General features: G+C 39.6%; 1 protein-coding gene across 1 annotated transcript in view; it reads left to right on the top strand.

The window, feature by feature from the left end:
- The first annotated feature begins 260 nt into the window (after positions 1–260).
- Positions 261–21,741, top strand: part of LOC104593955 (uncharacterized) — a 61,412-nt gene continuing 39,931 nt past the window's right edge. The window contains exons 1-4 of the mRNA XM_010254070.3: positions 261–636; positions 1,558–1,704; positions 1,889–2,003; positions 2,109–2,203. Coding sequence (XP_010252372.1) covers positions 418–636; positions 1,558–1,704; positions 1,889–2,003; positions 2,109–2,203 — 576 coding nt within the window. The 5' untranslated portion in view covers positions 261–417. The remainder of the gene's footprint in view (positions 637–1,557; positions 1,705–1,888; positions 2,004–2,108; positions 2,204–21,741) is intronic.

Below are 21,741 nucleotides of genomic sequence, written 5' to 3'. Positions count from 1 at the left end.
AATTTAGGTGATAAATAAGCATTAGATATAATTTAAAAGATAAATAAGAATTAGAGATAATTTAGGAGAAAGTGGGATGGTAGTTTAGGAAAAATTTTAGGAGATCATCTCATTAGTATAATTTAGGTGATAAATTAAAAAATACCTAACAAAAATTAATCAAAACTAAAACTACTTTCAATTGAGAATTAGCATAGCCCCGTACATGACACAGTCCCATTTTTTTAAAAGTGCTTTTTTTAACCCGGAAAACCTAATGTAAAAAGTCGCCTACTTCAACTTGCTTCTGCTAGTTTGCCAATAAAGATCTACTTGTTTAAAGAAAGAAAAGGACCATCTTCGCATCTTTACATTCGGCAAATCGGTCGATCGGCAGCATTAGGTTGGGTCTCCTGCAGTGGCGGTGGTTGTGATAACATGATGGCGCCACCGGCGGGTGAGGGAGGAGCAGCGCAGACAAGAGGGCCAGGTCGAGGGCAAGCGCAACAGCAGCAGCCAGGGTTTGGGCAGACGCTGACGGGAATAATTAGGATCGCTGTGTTTTGGTACTTCGCTTCCAAATTCTTCTCTCCCAAGCGAGGACCCTCTGAGCCATCTCAGCTGATGTCAAATCTCTTCAACAAGGCTGAACCCTTGGTTAGTCTTTCTCTCGCTCTGTTCACACTCTTTACACTGACCCTCTTCTATCAAGAGAGTAAAAGGGAAATTAGGTTTCTCAGACCCTAATATCTATATGAATCCTTATGTTTGGTTATTTTTCTTGTAGAAGTATTATGGTGATATTTAGTTATTGTAGTAGAGGCCTTATTCTCTACTTCAACAGTTCATCAGTTCAATACATGAATCGTATTTTTACCTTCAGTTTGCATTGTCTGTGCTAACAAATCAGCTACGATCTTCTATGGGACAAAAACCACGTAAATACGTTTGCAATTTAATACAGTATTACTGTAGAAGCTTGGCTTTTTGCAAGAATTAGTTGAAACTTGAATAATTGGAATGGCGCCCGATTGTTTGGAAGGGTATTTGAACTAAGTTATAATACAGATCGGATATTGCAACTCTGAAACTAAAATATAAAATGTCAAAATGATGCATTTCAGATGCTTTTATTGGGTCGTTGGTAGCTTGTGAATGCAAGCACCTTGCTTTATATGGCCAGACACCCCATATCTAGCTATATAACCATTTTATGTTTTTTCAAGTTTCACCGAATAGTGTCTATAGCTCAAAATAGTCATTATTGTTTTAATCGCAGTTCATCAACTGCCTAGAGAACCCAGGAACTATGGTTTTCTTTAATTATTTAACAATTTAGGCAAATTTTCCTTTGTCTTTACATAACAAAAGGTATCTTGTTTTTTTGGTTCCATATGGTTATAGCATAAATTGATTGCCATTCTCTTGGATCAACGTGGGTTTGCTTTGTGTTTTCATATTAACTTTTTTTTTTAATTGAAATATTCATGTTTTTTTCTTTATGGTTATGTTCTTCTTCCTTGATTTCTTATCATAGTTATACATCAAACTATATATTGATTATTCTATTTGTAACAGGACATGTGGGTTTATCTATCTGAAAATGAAAAGTTTAATGACTTCACTAATGAGGGTGCACTCATTTGGCATGAGGCAAATATTCCATATGCTGTTTGGGGGCCAGGTTCTAGTAGGTTCTATTCCTTGAAGTATGTCCCATCAGAGGTATTGGCAAAAAATGCTGCAACTGATGTTATCTATAAACTTCCATATATTTCTTCTTTCCTCTTTATGTTTTTGTTTTTCCTTTTGATTTCATAAAAGTGGCATGTCAACATAGTTGAGTGGCTCAGTTATCTTATCAATTGTGTTTCTTCTAAAATGATGAATGCCGTGTCATTTGTTGTAGGCTGTGAAAAACAACGGGAGTCTCTATGCTCATGCTTTCTTTGCACGTTCTGGTTATCCTCCAGACCCCAAGGATCCTGAGTATCAGCCTTATGCTGCCTTTGGGAGGACACATTGTATGTATTCCTTTAAATGGTCACTTGTTCCTTTTAGTAATTAATAGCAATCATATTGCATTATCATTTAATACACACTCATAAATTCATCCCCCTTGGTTTCAGCTGTTGTGACATACTTACCTAAGTCAAAAGCTGATAAAAGGAAAAGTTTGTTAGGGAATTCCAAAGGCTCTGAAGAAGTTGAAGTACCTCCTGAGGTTTGTTTTATGTTTTATTTTTATACACATGGTGGTTACTGTCTGTTTGATACTTTTGCTACAAATGCATTTAATATTTTTGTTTTATGTGCATACTGAGTTCATTAATATTTTTGATTGATTAACTTATGGCCGGATTTTAAATTAGAGGAAAAAAGGTTAGGGTTTAAACATGTTCCCTGTCATTTTTTCATGAATATGAATTTCAGTCTGGGTAATACTGATCCAAAAATTTTCTATTTGGGTAGTGATTGGCAAATTCCTCTTTCCAATATTCAGGGAATAGCCCTGTTTAAAGTGTTTTTATGAAAAGATAAAAGAGCATGGTTTTATGGCAATCCCAAGGTAGTGGTTACCTTGCTGGAATACAGTAAACAAGGATCTTGGAAATACTGTTAGTACTTAAAATAAATAAGAACTCTAGAAGTAGAACTGGAAAGATCTCCAATTGTTATTACCTAAACTCCAGACTTCTGTTGGGAAGTGTTTCTTGGCAAGATCAACACCTGTAATGTACTCCAAGAAAAGAAGTCCAAATAAGTGCCTTTCTCCTTAAATTTGCATTCTTTGCAAAGCAAGCAATGAGACTACCTACTTACTAATCGCCTGCTCTTTTGTGAATTGTATTTGGAGGAAGGTTTGCTCCCTCTTCAGTTGTAGGTTAGAAGAACCCCAAAATGTGGCAAGCTTGTTTAGTCCTAACTTCTTGAGGCACCCTGAAAAAAGAGGTAGAATACTGTGGAGGGCAGCAAGAGCAGCAATATTATGGGTTGTGAGGGAAGAGAGGAATGGAAGAATTTTCAAAGAAAAATGCAACGCTGTGGAGGAGATAGTTTAACATATAAAGATAAAAGTTGCATAACGGGTTAAAACTTTGGAGGACTATGATGAATACTCAGTTGATGATGTGCTGAGAGCTTGGGGTGACGTGGCACACTCTTAAAAAGAAAAAGATAAGGCTATTGTGGAGTGGAAACCACTGGTAGCTCCAAAGGTGAAGCTGAGCTTTGATGGAAGCTCCACGGGCAATCTGGGCCTGACAATAATCAGGGAATTTTTAGGGATGTAGATGTTGCAGTCAGGGCATTGTATTTAGGTCCAATTGGAGTTGGTGATTCTATTAAATCTGAGACAATGGCACTATTGTTGGGGCTGAGAATAGTTCAACAATTGGGGGTCCTTCAATTGGAATTGGAGGAGACTCCAAACTAGTCATTTTTGGCTAAGGAACATTACTTCAGGAGCATGGCCATATGGATAAACGCTAAGGGAACTTGGTACATTGGCTATGAAAGTTGGAGCTACTTTTAATTGGGTAAAAAGAGCAGCAAATGGTATGGCAGATTCTTTGGCCAAGCAAGGAGTCAATAGGGATCAACTCTTTTGGGATGAATTGTAATTGGGAAGGCATACACAAAAAGAGTGTCTGGGAAAATTCCAGCTTCTTTGTAATTATTTTATGTTAAGTTAATAAAATCTCTTATTGCTGATAGAAGAAAGAACTGGAAGTCCAGTGGACTTTTAGGTCAGCAAATGCTTTAGTTGAAGCCATGGCTAGACAAGGGGTAAATAGGGAACAATTGTAATTGGTCATTTTATAATAAGGTCTGTAATGCAAGGCAGGGAAAAGGTGGCACTCACCAGCCTCACTGACAGGGTGCTTTGACAGATCATGCATTATATGTAACTAAGTCTTTTCTACCAATTAATAAAATTCATGTTACCCATCAAAAAAGGAGATAGATCAGAATAAATGGCATTGAGTCAAATGGAAACCTTTAAATCACCAGGAACTAAAGATCAACTTTGATGCATTGAGAGGCAGTACTGCAGGAAGCAACTGTGGGTTGTGTTGCAAGAAATTAGTATGGAGAAACAATCAAATGGAAGTCAAAGCAATTAAGAAAAAACATAATAAATGTTGTAGAAGCATGGGTGGCTAGAGAAGCTCATATAATGGTCAAGGAAAGTGTATGTACAAGGATTTGGATTGAGGGGAACTCAAGAATCGCCATCAATTGCCTAAACAAGAAGGCTTATTCACCTTGGAACATCAACATTATCAAGGATTTGGTTGAATCTGGTCTCCCTTTTTTTTTGATAATTGAAATAATTTTATTAATCAGCAATAGACAATAGTACAAAGTCCCCAAGGAAAGGCACGAGTTGCAACCTCTCCGGGCTAGTTAAGTACAGATTTCCAAATTAATAACAACTTACATAGAAGCACAAAAAAGATCTTCCCTATAAACCCCCTGTTTGGCTAAAGCATCAGCCAAAGAATTAGCAGACCTACTAACCCATTTTACCTCAACTCTCATATTGCTGGTTAACCACTTTACTTTTTTGATGAGATCTTTGTAGCCCCAAATGGTGGTATCCAAATTTAGGAGCCACCTTGTTACCACCTGAGAGTCCCCTTCAACTAGGAGATGCTCCATACCAAGCTGGTTGGCGATCTGAATTCCTTGTACTGCAGCAAGGATTTCTGCCCTTATGGAATCCTCCACTCCCACCGGTCCTGAGAATAAGGAAATTATGTTGCTGTCCTTATTTCTCAGGATACCCCCTATACCTGAAGGCCCTGGGTTGCCTTGGCTGCTTCTATCAAAGTTCAGCTTGATGACACCTTCCAAAGGCGGAATCCATTCTAACAGAATTCTATCCTTCTTTGTTGAAGTGTTAGCTATTACTAGCCAATTCCTCCACAAGTCATCAAAGGAGAAGTGATCAAAGATGTCCACAGTTTTCAGCCAGCTTGATGACACCTTCCAAAGGCGGAATCCATTCTGACAGAATTCTATCCTTCTTTGTTGAAGTGTTAGCTATTACTAGCCAATTCCTCCACAAGTCATCAAAGGAGAAGTCATCAAAGATGTCCACAGTTTTCAGCCAATGGATTGCTCTTGTTAGGATACAATCCTTCATTTCATCTAACCCTCTTTCATTCTCTAAGAAAATTCTTGCATTCCTTTCCTTCCAAAGAGTCTACAGAGTGGCTGCCCTGACACATTTCCACATGACCTTACCTCTTCTAGTGTGCCAAACAAAGACAGATGGGTTGAATAACAAGTTTAAATCAGAAGTCATAGACCACCTACCTCCAAATAAACAAAGGCTCCACCTCCAGATAGCTGCTGTAGCAAAGGAACAGGAGATCAGCAAATGGAAACAGTCCTCATTCTCGGCTTTACACAAGGAACACCAATTTGGGGAAAGACAAAGCAAGGGTCTCTTTTTCTGTAAGTTTTCCAAAGTATTGATTCTCCCATAGAAGACTTCCCAGCAGAATACAACAATTTTTGGGGGAATAGGTCGTGCTCAGACTTTTTTGACAGGGAATTCTTGGGAAAAGGGGTTAGAACTAAGGGATTTTAGAAAAGAAGAGCAAGTAAAAGTACCTTTTGGAAGAGGAGTCCAAACCCTTTGATCAGAAGAAGTGGGGTCCAAGCAAACGGATTCTAGTAAACGAATTAGCTCATTAACACAATTCGACTCACCACCCCTTAATCCTCTACGAAACCCAAAGTCCCAGTTTAAAGATAAGGGGTGTAACGGGCTCGGGAGAAAAGTTGCAATTGGCTCAAGTTTGTGAAGGGAAATGGAATAGAGCGAGGGGAAACAATCTTTGAGGGGTTGAGTACCCTCCCAAATATCCTGTAGAACAGAATAGCATTAGCAGAACAAGCATCTCACCTGATGAATCTGAGGAAGCGAGGGAGAATACCATGTATAGCCTTCCAAGGTGTAGTAAGGGTAGCTCGGCGAGATATCCCGGAATCCCAACAATTTCCTGCACAACCATGAATGCTTGCCACCACCTCATGCCATAATCTCTCTCTCTCTCTCTCTCTCTCTCTCTCGGGGCCATCTCCATAGCCACTTCCCTAGAAGGACTACATTCTTCAGCACTATGTTCCCTATCCCTAAACACCCTTCTTCCTTTGGTTTGTTAACTATCTCCCATCTGATCAAGTGATCCTTTTTCACCTCTCCTGGTTCCCATAGAAAGTCCCTCATTCTTTTCTCTAGTTTCTTAGCCTCCCTTGGAGGAATCCTGAACACTGAAAGGAAGTAGGTTTGAAGGTTGGCAAGTGTAGGTTGGAATCTGGTCTCCCTTCCCTTATGGCCTTTTCATTTGTGCCTCCTTTTTCAACCTTCTTGTCCATTCAGACTCTTTGGAGTGAACTTACTGGTGAAGGAAATTTGTTGTAAACCTATCCCTCCCCTCCTAAAGTACAAGCTTTGTGTTGGGAAGTATTCCTCGGAAAGATTAACACTTGTGATGTGTTGCAAAAAAGAAGGCTTAACAAGTGCCTCTCTCCTCACATGTGTATTCTTTACAAGGCTAGTGGTAGGGCCTTTCCTTGTTTATTAATCTCCTGCTCTTTTGTGTCTTGCATTTGGGCTCTCTTTGGTTGCAAATGGGTTCCCCCTTGTTTAACCCCAACTTCCTGAGACAAAAGAAAAAAAAAGTGGGAGGGCAGTAAGAGAAGCATTGGTTTGAACGATTTGTGGAAAAAAAGAAACCAAAGGATCTTTATTGAAAATAGTAGATATAAGGAGGAACCGATTGAAGTCATAACAGTTAGGAAGATGCGTTGGGTAAAAACCTTGGAGCTCTTTCGAGAATTCTCAACCAATGTCGTCAAGGACATGGGCTGAAGTGGCACAAACAGAAAGACATAAGGACAATGTGGGAATAGAATGGAAGCCTTCAGCTGCAAATAAGCTGAAGTTGAACTTTGATGGCAGTTTTGTGGGCAATCCGGGAAGGGCAGGCATAGGGAGTTGTATTTAGAAATCCCCAAGGAGTGGTAGTGAATTTGTATTCAGGACCAATTGTCTATGAAGGCTCGGTTAAGGCTGAAATAATAGCTCTATTACAAGGAATGAAACTAGCACTATAGCTTGGTGTTGGGGATTTGGAAATTGAAGGAGATTCACAACTAGTCATTGGACTCATTTACTGAACCAAGCAAGTCAACTCAGCACCTTGGAACTATAGACATGCTTTCAAGTTTCAACTAAGTTCATCTGGGTATGAAAAACTGCAAATGGGATGGCAGATATATTAGAAAAACAAGGATTTGATAGGCCTCATTTATTTTGGGCAAAATTGTAGTCCAATGTAACTAGGGCTGGTGGGAATGCTCTAATGGTTGTACTAAGTTTCTGATTTAATTAATCAATGAAATTCCTTTGCTGATTAAAAAAGAAAAACAACAACATTCAAGGATAGCTTGTGAGGCTGGTTATTAAAGGATTAAAGCTGGATAGCTAAATTTGTTCATAGAGTAAGTAGTCTTAATTCTAGTTGTATCTTTCCTTAACAATGGATATGGCATTAAATAGAATGGAATGGTGAAACAGGATTCATGTAGCCGACCCTGTATAGTTGGGATAAGTCTTAGATGATGATGATGATTAGTAGCATCTTTCCTTTAGATGGATTGATGTATGTAAATTTAATTTACGTTTAGGGGATGGCTACAATTATTCTGAAAATCGTAATCATATCGTAAATTGTAAAGAGGTTTGAATCGAATCGTATCGTAAATCATAAGATTTGTTCTGATTTTTCTAAAAGTTGTCAAACAAATATAAGAATACCTAAACCCCTCAAAAATTAGGAAAAAGAATGACTTTGTACTAATTTTTAGCCTATAGTCGTAACATAAATAGATAGTAGTACTGTAGTAGTAGACTGGTAGTGAGTCTGACCCATTGCTCCACTTTCAAAAAGTCATATTTCAATAGATGCCATTGGTATGATCAAGTTCAACTCCAATTTTAAGCAATAAAAAACTATTTTCTTAATTGTATTGCTATTTGATGTGATCATATAATTATATGTTGTAGAGAACACTGATGTGGGCCCCACTGCAGTGGTCCCCACTGTGTTCGTAGGACAGCATGTGTAGTTATTTGTTTCAGTTATAGTAGTGTCAGTTTGAGTCAGTTTGTTAATTCAGTTGTTATTTATTTCAGCTTTATTTACTTTATTTATTATGTAAGTACTAAGGGCAGATGTGTCCTTTCCATTGTGTATTAAACATAACCTATAAATAATAAGAAAGTGGTGGCGGTAGATCTGTTAGAATCTGTTCCTCCTTTCAACCACTTGTGTTCTCCTGTTCCTCTTCTATTCTCTCTTCTTTCTCTCACTTTTCTTCTATTTTGTAAACCTAAAACCTATTAGGATTCAAGACTGATTACAATCTTGATCTTCTACTTGGTATCAGAGCCTATCTAGGGCTTCTCATGTGTGTCTAGTCCAGCCAACCACATGAGAACTAGCTAGGGTTGGAAGCTTTGAAGAAGTATTCGGTGGCTGAATCTTGGAGATTACCAGAAGAGGTTTGCAGCAGTTGAAGACTTGCCCCGGTTTGCAGAGAGTTGGTAATCAGGAAGAAGCAGCGAAGGTTAGGGTTCAGGTAATCCTAGAAGACAGTAAACCGAAAGTACATAAGTGTTTTTTTTATTGAGTTTCAGAGACTGCAATCAGTCGAGATAAGTTAAACCTGTCTAGAAGGAGGGGCCGAACTGTGTTCCAGTTTGTTTCTAGGGTTTGACTTGCCGAACTGTGTTTAAGTTCGTTTCTAGGGTTTGACTGTTGGGCCGAACCCCCCCTCTCAGAGGTGATTAGTTTTTAGGGTTTCATATTGCCCTACGATAAGTCCCACTTGTGTGGACTGTTTGGAGAGTGCAGCTGCGCACTTTTTTCAGACCTACAGTTGAAACCCTAATTTTGCTCTCGCAACAGTGGGCCCCATAGTAGTGATTTCAGAAAATAACATCTCAGATTGACAGGTTGCATATACTGTGATAGGCGATTGTTTTCAGATCAGATTTTGGATCAAATCAGATAAGATCAGATCAAATTTCAGATCAGATCAGATTTCATATCAGTTTTGTGTTGGTTTCAGATCAGATTTCAGACCTGCTTGTTTTACTCTGTTTCCTGGTACATCAGTAGTGGCTCTAACAGTTTGTAGCCACTGATTCTTGATCAAAGATGGAGTTTAAGGGTTAGGGAGAAAGTAGTTTTGGAAACAACAGTTTTGGTGGTGTATCTGAAACCGGGTTTCAGATTACAACTATGAGATTTGATGGGTCAAATTACTTGGAGTGGGCTCAATCAACCATGATGGCTATTGGAGGAAGGGGAAAACTGGGTTACCTCTTGGGAGATGTGAAAGAACCTTCCAAGGAGGACCCAACATACACCAAGTGGGTTCAAGAGAACTATTTGGTTATGGCATGGCTGTGTAATTCTATGCAGCCACATATCAGTCGAAATTTCTTGTGGGCAAAGACAACCAAAGAGATATGGGATGTTGTGAAAGAAACCTATTCCCAACCCCTTAATGTTGCCAGAGCCTATGAACTGAAGTGTGAGGTGAACAACCTTAAACAAGGAGAGAAGCCAGTTTCTGTCTACTTCTCTATCTTGAAATCCTTGTGGCATGAGATTGACCATCTAGAGACCCTTGAGTGGGAGAGTCCCAAAGATGCACAAACTCACAGAAAGCAAGTCGAGACGAATAGGGTATTTGAGTTTCTGGCTGGTTTGGATTCAGATTATGACATTGTGCGACAACAGATATTGACAAGAGATAGTGTAACCCTTTCTCAAGCATACTCCCTGGTGCATAGTGAAGAGACCAGGAGGAAAGTCATGATGCAGCCTCAGCCCTCTTTCCTAGCCTTGACAGCTATTAAACCTAAGCCAGGGGGTGACTCAGAAAGGGACCGGAAGAAGGAAGATAAACGTGATCTGGTATGTGAACATTGCAAGAAACCCAAGCACACAAAAGATACTTGTTGGAAGCTACATCCTCACTTGGTCCCAGCAAAACTAAGAAATAAGAAGGGTAATGCTCATGTGGCTGTGAACACTGATTCAGCATCCTCATCAGGCACATCCCTAGAGACTTTAGCTGCTGTTCGGGCTGCCCTCAAACAGTTGGAAAAGGAAGTTGGGAGTTCAACTCAACCATCTCAGTCACCATCAGCTCCTGCCACATCTGCATTTGCACATTCAGGTACTCGAGCCTCAGCTTACCATGCTTCAGCTCTAGGTAATACTGACCACTGCTGGGTAATAGATTCAGGTGCATCTGACCATATGACTAGCTTGCCATCTTTGTTCACTTCTTATCACTTGTCCTCTGGCCGAGATATAGTGTCCGTTGCTGATGGCTCTCTTGTTCCCATTTCGGGCAAGGTGGACATCAAGCTGTCGGATACCATCTCTTTATCTTCTCTCTTGCATGTTCCTAAACTTGATACTAACCTGCTTTCAGTTAGTAGTATTACCAAACACATGAACTGTTCAGTAACCTTTTTCCCTGACCGATGTGTTTTTCAGGATTTGGAGATGAGAAAGGTGATTGGGACTGGCCGTGAGACGAACGGGATCTATCTGCTTGGAGAGAGTTCTCGTCGGGAGGAGTCAATGGACAAGAAGTCTTTTGTTTCCCAATCTATGAGTTTGGTTATACTTTGGCATAACCGATTAGGTCATTTGTCTTTTAAGTCTTTGAAAAGTCTGTTTCTTGCTTTATTTGAGTCTGTTGAGTTATCAAAGTTGAGGTGTGAGAGTTGTGAGTTTGCCAAACATTGTAGAACCTCTTATTCTTTAAGTAATAAAAGGAGTAATTCCTTTTTTGATATTGTGCATACTGATGTTTGGGGGCCATATCATATCTCTTCGATGGGTGGGTACAGATATTTTCTACTGTTTGTTGATGACCATACCCGGTTTTCTTGGGTCTATCTTATGCGCTCTCGGGATGAGGTTCTTGCTCTGACCCAAAACTTCCATCAGATGGTTCTCACTCAGTTTGGGACCAAAATCAAAGTCCTTAGATCTGATAATGCAAAGGAATACTTTGCTCAACCATTGACCTCCTACCTTCTTAGCCATGGAGTTATTCACCAGAGCACTTGCCCTTATACACCATAGCAGAACGATGTTGCTGAAAGGAAGAATAGGCATATCTTGGAGGTGGCTAGAAGCATTATGTTTACCTCCAATGTACCTATTCGCTTTTGGGGTGATGCTATCCTCACGACAGTTTATCTCATTAATCGAGTTCCTTCCCGGGTTCTTGATATGAGAACCCCCTTTTCCCTTCTATACCCAGACGAGGAGTTGTTCATTGTTCCCCTTAAAACCTTTGGTTGTACCTGTTTCGTTCAGCTTCTCGGGCCTCATCATTTCAAGTTTGAACCTAAGGCCTCCAAATGCATTTTCCTTGGTTATGCACAAACTCAAAAGGGCTCTTGCTGCTATGATCCGGTTTCAGGGAAACGGTTTGTCTCCATGGATGTCACCTTCTTTGAGGAGACACCCTATTATCCTAGGGTTTCTCCTCAGGGGGAGAGCAGTGAGAGTGGAAGTGGGGCTGTTCCTTTACCTATTCCATTGGATGATGAAGGTTGTAGTGGTGAGGGTGGTCAGAGGGAGACGGAGTTGAGAGTCTATCACAGGCGATGCAGGCAAGTTGATCCCAGTCATCGGAAGTCCTGACTAGCTCCAGATCCTTCTGCGGCTCCAGATCCAGAGCCTACTGAGATACCCCTCACTGTTGCCACTTCCTCTCTTGTGGATGACCTTGATCTCCATATTGCCATTCGCAAAGGGAAATGACATTGCACCACTTCTACAACTCACAGCATCTCACAGTTCTTATCCTATGATCGTCTGTCTCCATCTTACCGGTTCTATCTTACTTCCATTGCCGATGTCCCTATTCCAAGAACAGTGCAAGAAGCCTTATCAGTTGCAGAATGGAAAGATGCAATGCAAGTTGAAATGGATGCCCCGTTGAAGAATAATACTTGGGCACTGGTTGACTTACCAAAAGGAAAGAAACCGGTGGGATGCAGATGGGTGTTCACTGTGAAACATAATGCTGATGGCTCTATCGAAAGGTACAAAGTCCGGCTGGTTGCAAAGGGGTTCACTCAGACTTATGGTATAGACTACTTGGAGACCTTTGCCCCAGTAGCCAAGATGACTACCATCCGAGTTCTGTTATCCCTTGCAGCAAATCATTCTTGGCCCTTGTTTCAGATGGATGTTAAAAATGCTTTTCTGAATGGAGATTTACAGGAAGAGGTTTACATGCAGTTGCCTCCTGGATTCTAAGATATTGAGACAGGTAAGAAGGTTTGCCGACTAAACAAGGCATTGTATGGTTTGAAGCAGTCACCTAGAGATTGGTTTGATAGGTTCAGATTAGTCCTTGGAAAGTTTGGTTTTGTACAGGCTCAGTCAGATCATACACTATTCATCAAGAGGGTGGAGTCCTCTCTAACACTACTTGCAGTATATGTTGATGATATTGTGGTGACAGGAAATGACAATCATGAGATTGAGTCCCTCAAACAGCTCCTTCATCAAGAGTTTGAGGTGAAAGATCTTGGTGCACTACGGTACTTTTTGGGTATTGAGGTTGCTAGATCCAAGCAGGGGATTTTTATCTCTCAGAGAAAATATGTTCTAGATCTGTTGGCAGAAATTGGAAAGTTGGGGGTTAAGCCAGCTGATACACCCATCGAACAAAATCACAAGATTAGTGCAGAGGGCGAGGAGCCTCTTGAAGACAAAGTTATGTTCCAACGGTTGGTTGGAAAGCTCCTATATCTCTGCCTCACTCGGCCGGATATCAGCTATGCAGTTAGTGTTGTTAGCCAGTACATGCACTCCCCTAGAACTTCTCATCTTCTTGCGGCAGAGAGAATATTAGCATACTTGAAGAGATGCCCGGGTAGAGGTATACTGCTCAAGAACAATAATCACATGAGGGTGGAAGTCTATACAGATGCCGATTGGGCTGGGAGTGTTGATGACAGAAGGTCTACCTCTGGATATTGTGCCCTTGTGGGAGGTAACCTTGTCTCTTGGAGGAGTAAGAAGCAGAGTGTTGTTTCCCGCTCCAGTGCTGAAGCGGAATACAGGTCAATGGCTAATGGAGTGGCTGAAATCTTATGGCTGAGGTCACTACTTGAAGAGTTGGGTATTGACTATGAAAAGCCCTTAATGTTGTATTGTGATAATCAGGCAGCTATTAATATAGCCCACAACCCAGTGCAGCATGGCAGAACTAAACACATCGAAGTTGATCGACATTTTGTGCGAGAAAGGGTCACATCACAAGAAGTGTGTTTTCCGTACATCACATCTAATATTGCAGCTTGCGGATATCCTCACCAAAGCTGTACCAAGGAAGAAGTTAGAGACAGACCTATCCAAGTTAGGAATGATAGATATCTACTCCCAACTTGAGGGGGAGTGTAGAGAACACTGATGTGGGCCCCATTGCAGTGGTCCCCACTGTGTTCGTAGGACAGCATGTGTAGTTATTTGTTTCAGTTATAGTAGTGTCAGTTTGTTAATTCAGTTGTTATTTATTTCAGCTTTATTTACTTTATTTATTATGTAAGTACTAAGGGCAGATGTGTCCTTTCCATTGTGTACTAAACATAACCTATAAATAATAAGAAAGTGGCGGCGACAAATCTGTTAGAATCTGTTCCTCCTTTCAACCACTTGTGTTCTCCTGTTCCTCTTCTATTCTCTCTTTTTTCCCTCACTTTTCTTCTATTTTGTAAACCTAAAACCTATTAGGATTCAAGACTGATTACAGTCTTGATCTTCTACTTATATATATGAACTTTACATGGCATCGTGTTCATGTCTTCACTCTTCATTCCCAAGGCTCAACAAAAAAGAACTAAAAGGTTATCTAATTTTCTAATTCCTAATGTTTCGTCTTTCAAGTTTCAATAATTTAAGCCAAATCATCAATACAAGAACATGATAATCAAGGTTCAAAGTATCGGAAACGCCAAGTTTATCGGAAAGGCAATTTTAAGAAACGTATCGGGATACGCCTTGGATACACATGCGTATCGGAGAAAAGCTAAGATACACATAGATACGCTTGGAAACACTATAAATACTTGAATAAATCATAAAAATACATCAACAACACTAAATATAAGACCTCAATGAGGTGTATATACATTAAATTAATATATTTTAATGGTTTTATGAAGAAATATATTGTAGTTAATTATAATTTTATTAAAAATCCTATGCTTAACTATAATTTATAAATTATAATTCTTAAGTTTTAATGTTTTATGGGATTGGAAAAACTGAACTCTTCTTTCCAACCATAAAACATGCATTAGCACAACTTCTAAGTGAAAATATAATCAATAATTATTTATTATTTATTTTAAAAAATTATAAAAAATAAATAAACAATATATAATATATTAAGAAAATAGTTATTAAAGAAGAAATTTCAATTGCTTTATGGATATGATAGATCATCCATAGAATTATAGTATATTCAATCATTGTGATCAAATGATAAAATATAATTAATTATTATTTATTTTTTAATTCTGAAAATATAAAAAATAAAAAAATACTAGAGAAGAAATTTCAATTGCTCTATGGATATGATAGATAAATCCATAGATCTAAAACATATTTAGTCTTTATAGGCAGAAAAAAAATTAAATTTTTAAATTTTTTATTAATTTATATTTTCCCCAAATATCTTCATGAAATTTCCATAAATTTATTAATAACACAAAAAAATTATGATTTTGAATGTAAGAAATGTAGATCAACATAAATTTAAACATTCAAGAAAAAAAGAAATCAGAAGATATTATAAAAAATTGAAAAAACTTACCTATTTTTGCCATATTTTTTCAAAATTTGAAAAGTTTTCTAAAAACTTAACAATTCACACTTGTTTCTTGCAAATTTTTGCAAATCTAGCACTCTAGGAATTTAGGAAAGAGGTTTTGAGTTTTAGAGTCATTTGGGGGATGAAAGAAGGCTTATTTCAGGGAAAAGAAGCTTGCTTTTCCCCTTTATTTATTTTTTTTCAGTTTTTGGCTGTATCTTATTCGTCGATATGCTACTGATACACCCCAATACACCCTCGATTCGCCCCTATACGCCCCTGATACGGCCTGATGTGGGTCCGATACGCATGAAAAAAAGACGAGACGTCTGATTTCCATGCGTATCCCGTATATGTTTTTCAAAGATATGATACAATACGCCCTGTATTGGGCGTATCGTATCGAAATTTTAAACCTTGATGATAATTTGAGTCTTTTCAAGTTTTAAGTTTCAATAATTTGAGTCTCATACACATCCAAGAACATGCTAATTCAACAAAATACACACATTAAATCATCAATACAAGAATACAATAGTGAACCAATGCAATTAAAGAAATTAAATTCTGAAATCTAATAATTGTTTTGGTAACTAATACCATTGCATAACTGGGCATAACTCATAAGCACATTCCATTGACATAAACTGCTAAAACCACAGAGATGCTATATGGACAAGTATAGTAAATTACAAATTTAACCAAATTATAAGCCTAACCATATCCACTAAGCCAGCATAAATAAAAACTTACAGACTGAAGCTAACAAAGTAATCCTCACTGATCAACAAGGAATATAGAGTATTTTTTTTAATCAACAACACAGAAAAGATTAATTAAATTAACAGAATGTGTAAAAAAGAAATTGTGGGTAGACAAAAAGTCCACATAAACCCCATTAATTACAATACAGACCCCAACTTTTAACCCAGCAAAAAAATTCATTAGTTACAGACAAGCCCCAAAAGACCCAAACAGCTATAATATAGCCCAGAACAGAGATTGCCTTTGGACTTCTTGCTTGGCTAGACCATCAGGCATTGGCTATGCTATTAGCTGACCTCCTAATCCATCTTATGTGAATTTCCATATCTTTAGAAGCCTGCTTAAAGCACCTGAACTCATTTCTTAATCCCCAGATTGCTCCTTCCTCTTTTTTTCAGCCAGTTTACAACTACTTTTGAGTCCCCTTCAATAATCAACCTATTAATCCCCAACTCTTTAGCTTCTCAACACCAAACACTGCTGCCCTGATGCCTTCAATACTGAATTCACCACATCACCATGCTGGATAGGGCCTAAGAACATGGCAATGGTATTTCCATTCTCCTCTCTTGTTACCCCACCAATGCCTGATGGGCCAGGGTTTCCCAAACAGCTACCATCAAAGTTTAGTTTCTTCCATCCAACATCTGGAGGGGGCCTTAATTCAGTTACAATAGGTCTTCTAGAAGCAATATATGCGATTGTTACCCATTTTCTGAAGAAATCTTCTGTCTTAAAATCTGCAAATATTTTCAAAGTTTTCACCGAATGTGCCACCCTTATAGCTATCACTTCAATAACAGCATCTCTACCTCTTCCTTATCATCAAATATCCTCAGATTTCTTTCCTCCCAGACTGTCCAAGCCACTGCTGCTCTAGTGCATTTTCCCATCACTTTGCCTCTCTTTTTAGAGCACTTGAAAATGTTGGAACTAAAAAGACCTTCCAGATCAGCAGGAGGATTCCATCTGCAACCAACCAGAGAGGAAAACCACTCCCAAATAAAGTTAGCAAAAGGACTGGAGATAAAGAGGTGAAAAGCTGTCTCACCATTCAACTTACATAAGGAGCACCAGTTTGGGGACCAACACTACTTTGGTCTTTTTCTCTGAAGCAAGTCACAAGTGTTGGTGGAACATGGAAAACTTCCCAATAGAAAGCACTGACTTTAGGAGGATTGGGTTGAGAGAAAATGCCCTTAACAGGGAAAGGAGAGGAGGAGGTGGCAACAAGAGAGTTCAAGAAAGATTTGCAAGAAAAAGAACCTGATTGATTGAGGGCCTAGACTCTAGAATCTGAAACACTATCCCCCAAAACTATTGAATTCAACAAGTTAACCAAGGTAGAGATACTAGAGATTTCAGATTCTCTTAGATTTCTAGTAAAACCAAATTTCAACTCAAGTTTGAAGAGGAAGAAGAAGAGCTGATAAATTCACTAATAGGTTTTATCCTTGACTCTGGAAAGAGCAAAGAGGGAAGGGAAGGCCCCTGACAAGGGGGGTCCCCAATCCAGATGTCCTCCCAGAATCTGATTTTCTGACCCAAAGCCAAGTCATATACTCATACCTTATATGGGAAGAAACAAAGGAAGAGTGTCGTGGATGGCCTTCCAAGGTGCAGCCAAGGTAGCTCTCTGTAGGCAGCTCGCATCCCAACCGTTGCTTGATTGCCCATGGATACTTGAAATTACTCTAGTCCTCAATTTCTCATTTTCTTTGGGGAACCTCCAAAGCCATTTGCTCAATAGAGCTACATTCTTTAGTTTTACATTTCCAATTCCCAAACCCCCTTCACCTTTTAATTGCTTCACCTTCTTCCACCTAATCAAATGATCATTTTTCCCTTCCCCAGGCTCCCACAAAAAATCCCTCATAATTTTCTCAATTATTCTTATCAGGGTTTGGGGCATTCTAAAAACCGACATGTAGTAGACTGGAAGATTTGCCAAGGTGGATTTGATCAATGTGATTCTCCCTCCCAAAGAAATATAATTCCTCTTCCAACTTGCCAATGTTTTTTCAAACGTTTCAACTATTAGGTTCTAAAAACTGACCGATTGAGGGTTTCCACCAAGGGGTAATCCCAGATATCACAAAGGCCAATCTTCAGTCTCACAACCCAACAATGCAGCCAAATCTCTCAACTCACTCTCTTCCAAATTGATGCCAACCACTAGACTCTTAGACCGATTGATTCTCAAGTTGGAGATCCTTTCAAACAAGTTTGACAACTAATTTCAGGTTTTCCACATCTTCACTGCTCTTCCCTTCATAGAAAATCAAGGTATCATCTGCAAACTGCAAATGTGAGACCAAAATTCAATCTCTCCTAACTGACCAGCCTTTGATTAGTTGCATAGAGTTAGCTTTTGGAATCAGTTTACTCAAGACCATAGCTACCAAAGTAAAAAGAAAGGGAGAGAGTGGATCTCCTTGTCTAAGGCCTCTAGCCCCTTCAATGCAATTAGTTGCAGTTCCATTCATTAGAACGGAATAGTGACTTGTTTGCATGCATCCCATAGTTTTTAAGGCGCTAAGGCGAGGCTAGGCGACAGGGGGCGCCTTGTCACCTAGTCGCCTAGGCGATGGATTTTTATTTTTTTTTGAAGTAAAACCATATATCCAAGGTGGAAGAAGGAAGAAGGTATGCTGCTGAAAGAACAGTTCACTTGCTTCCTTGAAGGGATTCCTTCAATGCAATTAGCTTCAGGGATTCCTGGAGGGAGCGAAGAGAACATTAAGAACAACAGAATGGAAGTGTAGTCTTGTGGAAGAAGGAAGAAGGTATGCTGCTGAAAGAAGAGAAAACAACAAGGGAAGATTTGTGGGTATCTATGAATATTATGGAAATGGTATGAAACAGTTCACTTGCTTCCTTGAAGGGAGAGAAACATCGGGTTGGGATAAGCTAATACAAGCAATGTAGGATTTTCTGGTGTTAGTGTATGAAAGACGAAGTTCTCCAATCAGAAAGGAAGAGGGTCAGAAGAAGCTTGAAGAGAAGATGGAATTAACAGACTGGAAGGAAACACAAAATAAGGGAACCAACACAGACAAGGATGTTCAGATTGATGCAAGGTTAGGGTCAATGAGAATGTGGATCAATAAAGGCAAAACAGAATGGGAGAACAAATTAGTGTTATCCATGAGTATGGATGTTACAGATTGGAAAGCCCTGGGTGAAGAGATTCAACAAATTTTGAAGGTATTAGAAAGACTGCAGATTATTCCTATTGATGGCAGAAGGCTGTGATCCTATTGTGGGAACTCGAAGCAGCAGGTCAGAAATTCAATGGGCAGATGTGAAACTTTTGCTCAGGCTTTAATGAGATTATAAGTTGGGGATGTGACAGATTCAAATTCAAACAAAGGGCCTGGGGTGGGGACAAATGGGGGAGGAGTAAATTCTGGTGGGCCTTCGAATGGTTCGGCCCAGTCACAAGAAAACTTAAATAGGTTGGCCCAGTCACAAGAAAACTTAAAGAGGCACGTGACTTTAGTAGAGAATGGGGGGCTGCTGTGCTGAAAAGGCCTGGCCCTTTAAGAGCTGTTGGACAAATTAAGCCTAGCCCATTAAGAAGGACGTCATGTGATCACTTAAGTGATCATGTGACTACAAAAAGAGGTCGACCTTTGGTGGACCATTGTTTGGGTGTATCATCGTCCCAAATTGTTGTAGCAGCGGCGAATTTTACCTCCAGACGCAACTCTCCAGCTGCAGGCTCGATGAGAAGCTCTAGTTTGGGGCTTGCTTGGGTGCTGAAACTGGTTTCCTACTCTACTAGTCCAGAGAAGCTGAATCCCAGGTACAATAGAACAAAGAACAGAGATGAAACTTCAGGTTCAGGGTGGGTAAGTTTGGAAGACAGTACGGAAGGAGAAAACTCTGGAGGTTTTAGCCTTGGAAGTATTCAAAGCAAATGCCACTCTCGACTTGGGGAAGGAGCAGAAGATGGCGTGAAACTACTGTTTGATGAAGATCTTTCTACTACTCTTCCTAGACTCTTAATCCAGCCTGACAAAGGGGAAGGAAGATTAGGTACCACCTCGGGGGAAGTAAAATCTAGAACAAAGAATAGCGGAGTTCTGTTCCCACGGCTAACTATCTAGAGGGTGATTATGAAGGTAATACCTCTGACTTTAGCTCAATGATTGGGGTTAAAGGGTCGCCAAATCCTCCCGTAATTCCTATCTATTTACAAAAGTCTCCTTTGAACCAGATTTTTGTTGCTACTAATGTTTCTTCTAGTCCTGTGTTTGTTGTGCCTATAGGGGAGACTAACCCAACCATGCAGTCTGCTAATCAGAATGACCAAGTACAGGAAACAGAGGTGATAGGAGAGTTATTTTCAGAAAATGTAGACATGGAAGTCGGGAATAGAATTTGGGAGCTGATTATGGAACTGCTTAGAATTCAGGTGGAGGAAGAGATGGCTGGACAAATTGAATGGGATGAGGAGGGTGACACTCCTAATCCTATTGTTGAAGAGGAAGTAAAGGGTGATGGTAGATTAAATGTAGAAGCTGGGTCAAAAAAACAAAAGGGGAAAATAAAGAAAAAGGGTCGAAAGAGGAGAAAGAGAAGCTAGAGGAGTCTAGTTCTAAAGGAGCTGGTGTAAAAAAGCAGAGAAAGAAAAAATTAAGTGAGGTGGAAAGGCTAAGATGTGAGGTGGATTATGATAAAGGGAGTGTTGCAAAAAAGGAGAAGAAGCGGCGAGTGGTTTGTTTGGTTAAAGGGTATTTTGTCGCGGTCTCCATGAAATTGATCAGCTGGAATGTAAGAGGGTTTGGAAGCTCAAGAAAAAGAGGAGTGATTATGGATTTGTTGCGAAGAGAAAAACCAGATATTGTGTTGATTCAAGAATCTAAATTGTCTGATATAGATAGGATTTGGTAGGAAGTATTTGGTCAGCAAGAGACATAAGTTGGGCATACGCACAATCTTGGTGGGCTTCAGGGGGAATTATAAATTTGTGGAAAAATGCAGAGATGGAGTGTAGTTAGGAGTTAATTGGGAGGTATTCAATGTCCATCAAGTTGAAGAGGAGGATGGATGATTGGGAATGGGTTTTAACTAACGTGTATGGACCCACCTCTTATAAGGAAAGGGAGGGACTTTGGGAGGAGTTAACAGTAGTGAGAGGTCTATGGGAGGGACCCTGGTGTTTGGGAGGAGATTTTATTGTCATAAGATTTTTGAGTGAATCAAACAACCCAAATCACCGAATTATAATGAGTATGAGGAAGTTTAACCTCTTCATAGAGAGCATTGAGTTGCAGGATTTACCTATTCAGAGGGAAAATTATACTTGGTCAAATATTCAAGAGGTTCCCACTTGTTGTAAGTTGGACATATTCCTATTCACAACTGACTGGGAAGTGGCTTGGTGGGGCTTAGTAGTTACAACTCTGCCAAGACCTGTTTAAGACCACTACCCAATAAGTTTGACCCAATAGAGATTGGGGGGTGGCCCCTGCCATTTTAGGTTTGAGAATATGTGGCTTCTGCACCTTGAATTCTTGCCAAAATTGAAGGAGTGGTGGGAGGAAGATCAAATGGATTTCAGAGGGAAGGGTTATAGATTTTATAAGAAATTTCAATTGTTGAAAGCAAGAATTAAGTTGTAGAATAAAGAGAGTTTTGGAAAGATTAAAGAAAGAAACAAGGAAATTCTAGGCAGAATAGAGGAGCTAGATGGTGAGGAAGCTGAGAGAAGTTTGAGTTCAGAAGAGAGGAGAGAGAGATGGGGATTGAAGAAGGAGTTGGAAGACATCCTAAGAAAAGAGGAGGTTACTTGGAGGCAAGAATCTAGATGTCAATGGCTCAGGGAAGGGGATGGCAATACTAGTTTTTTCCATATGTTGGCAAATGGGAGGAGGAAAAACTTAGTGTTGAAATTGGAATGGAATGGGCAAGTATTAATGAGAGATGAGGACATAGCCCAAGCCTTTGTGAATCATTTCAAAACACTCTATGAGAGTCCAATGAGGTCTGGAGAATACTTAGAGGACCTGGACTGGAGGGTTTAAAAAATGCAGTCTTCTCGAT

Source organism: Nelumbo nucifera, chromosome 5 (assembly GCF_055504915.1).
Source record: "Nelumbo nucifera cultivar China Antique chromosome 5, China Antique-T2T, whole genome shotgun sequence".
NCBI lineage: Eukaryota > Viridiplantae > Streptophyta > Magnoliopsida > Proteales > Nelumbonaceae > Nelumbo > Nelumbo nucifera.
The sequence above is the reverse complement of the archived record's forward strand: the minus strand, read 5'-3'. Positions and strand labels throughout refer to the sequence as shown.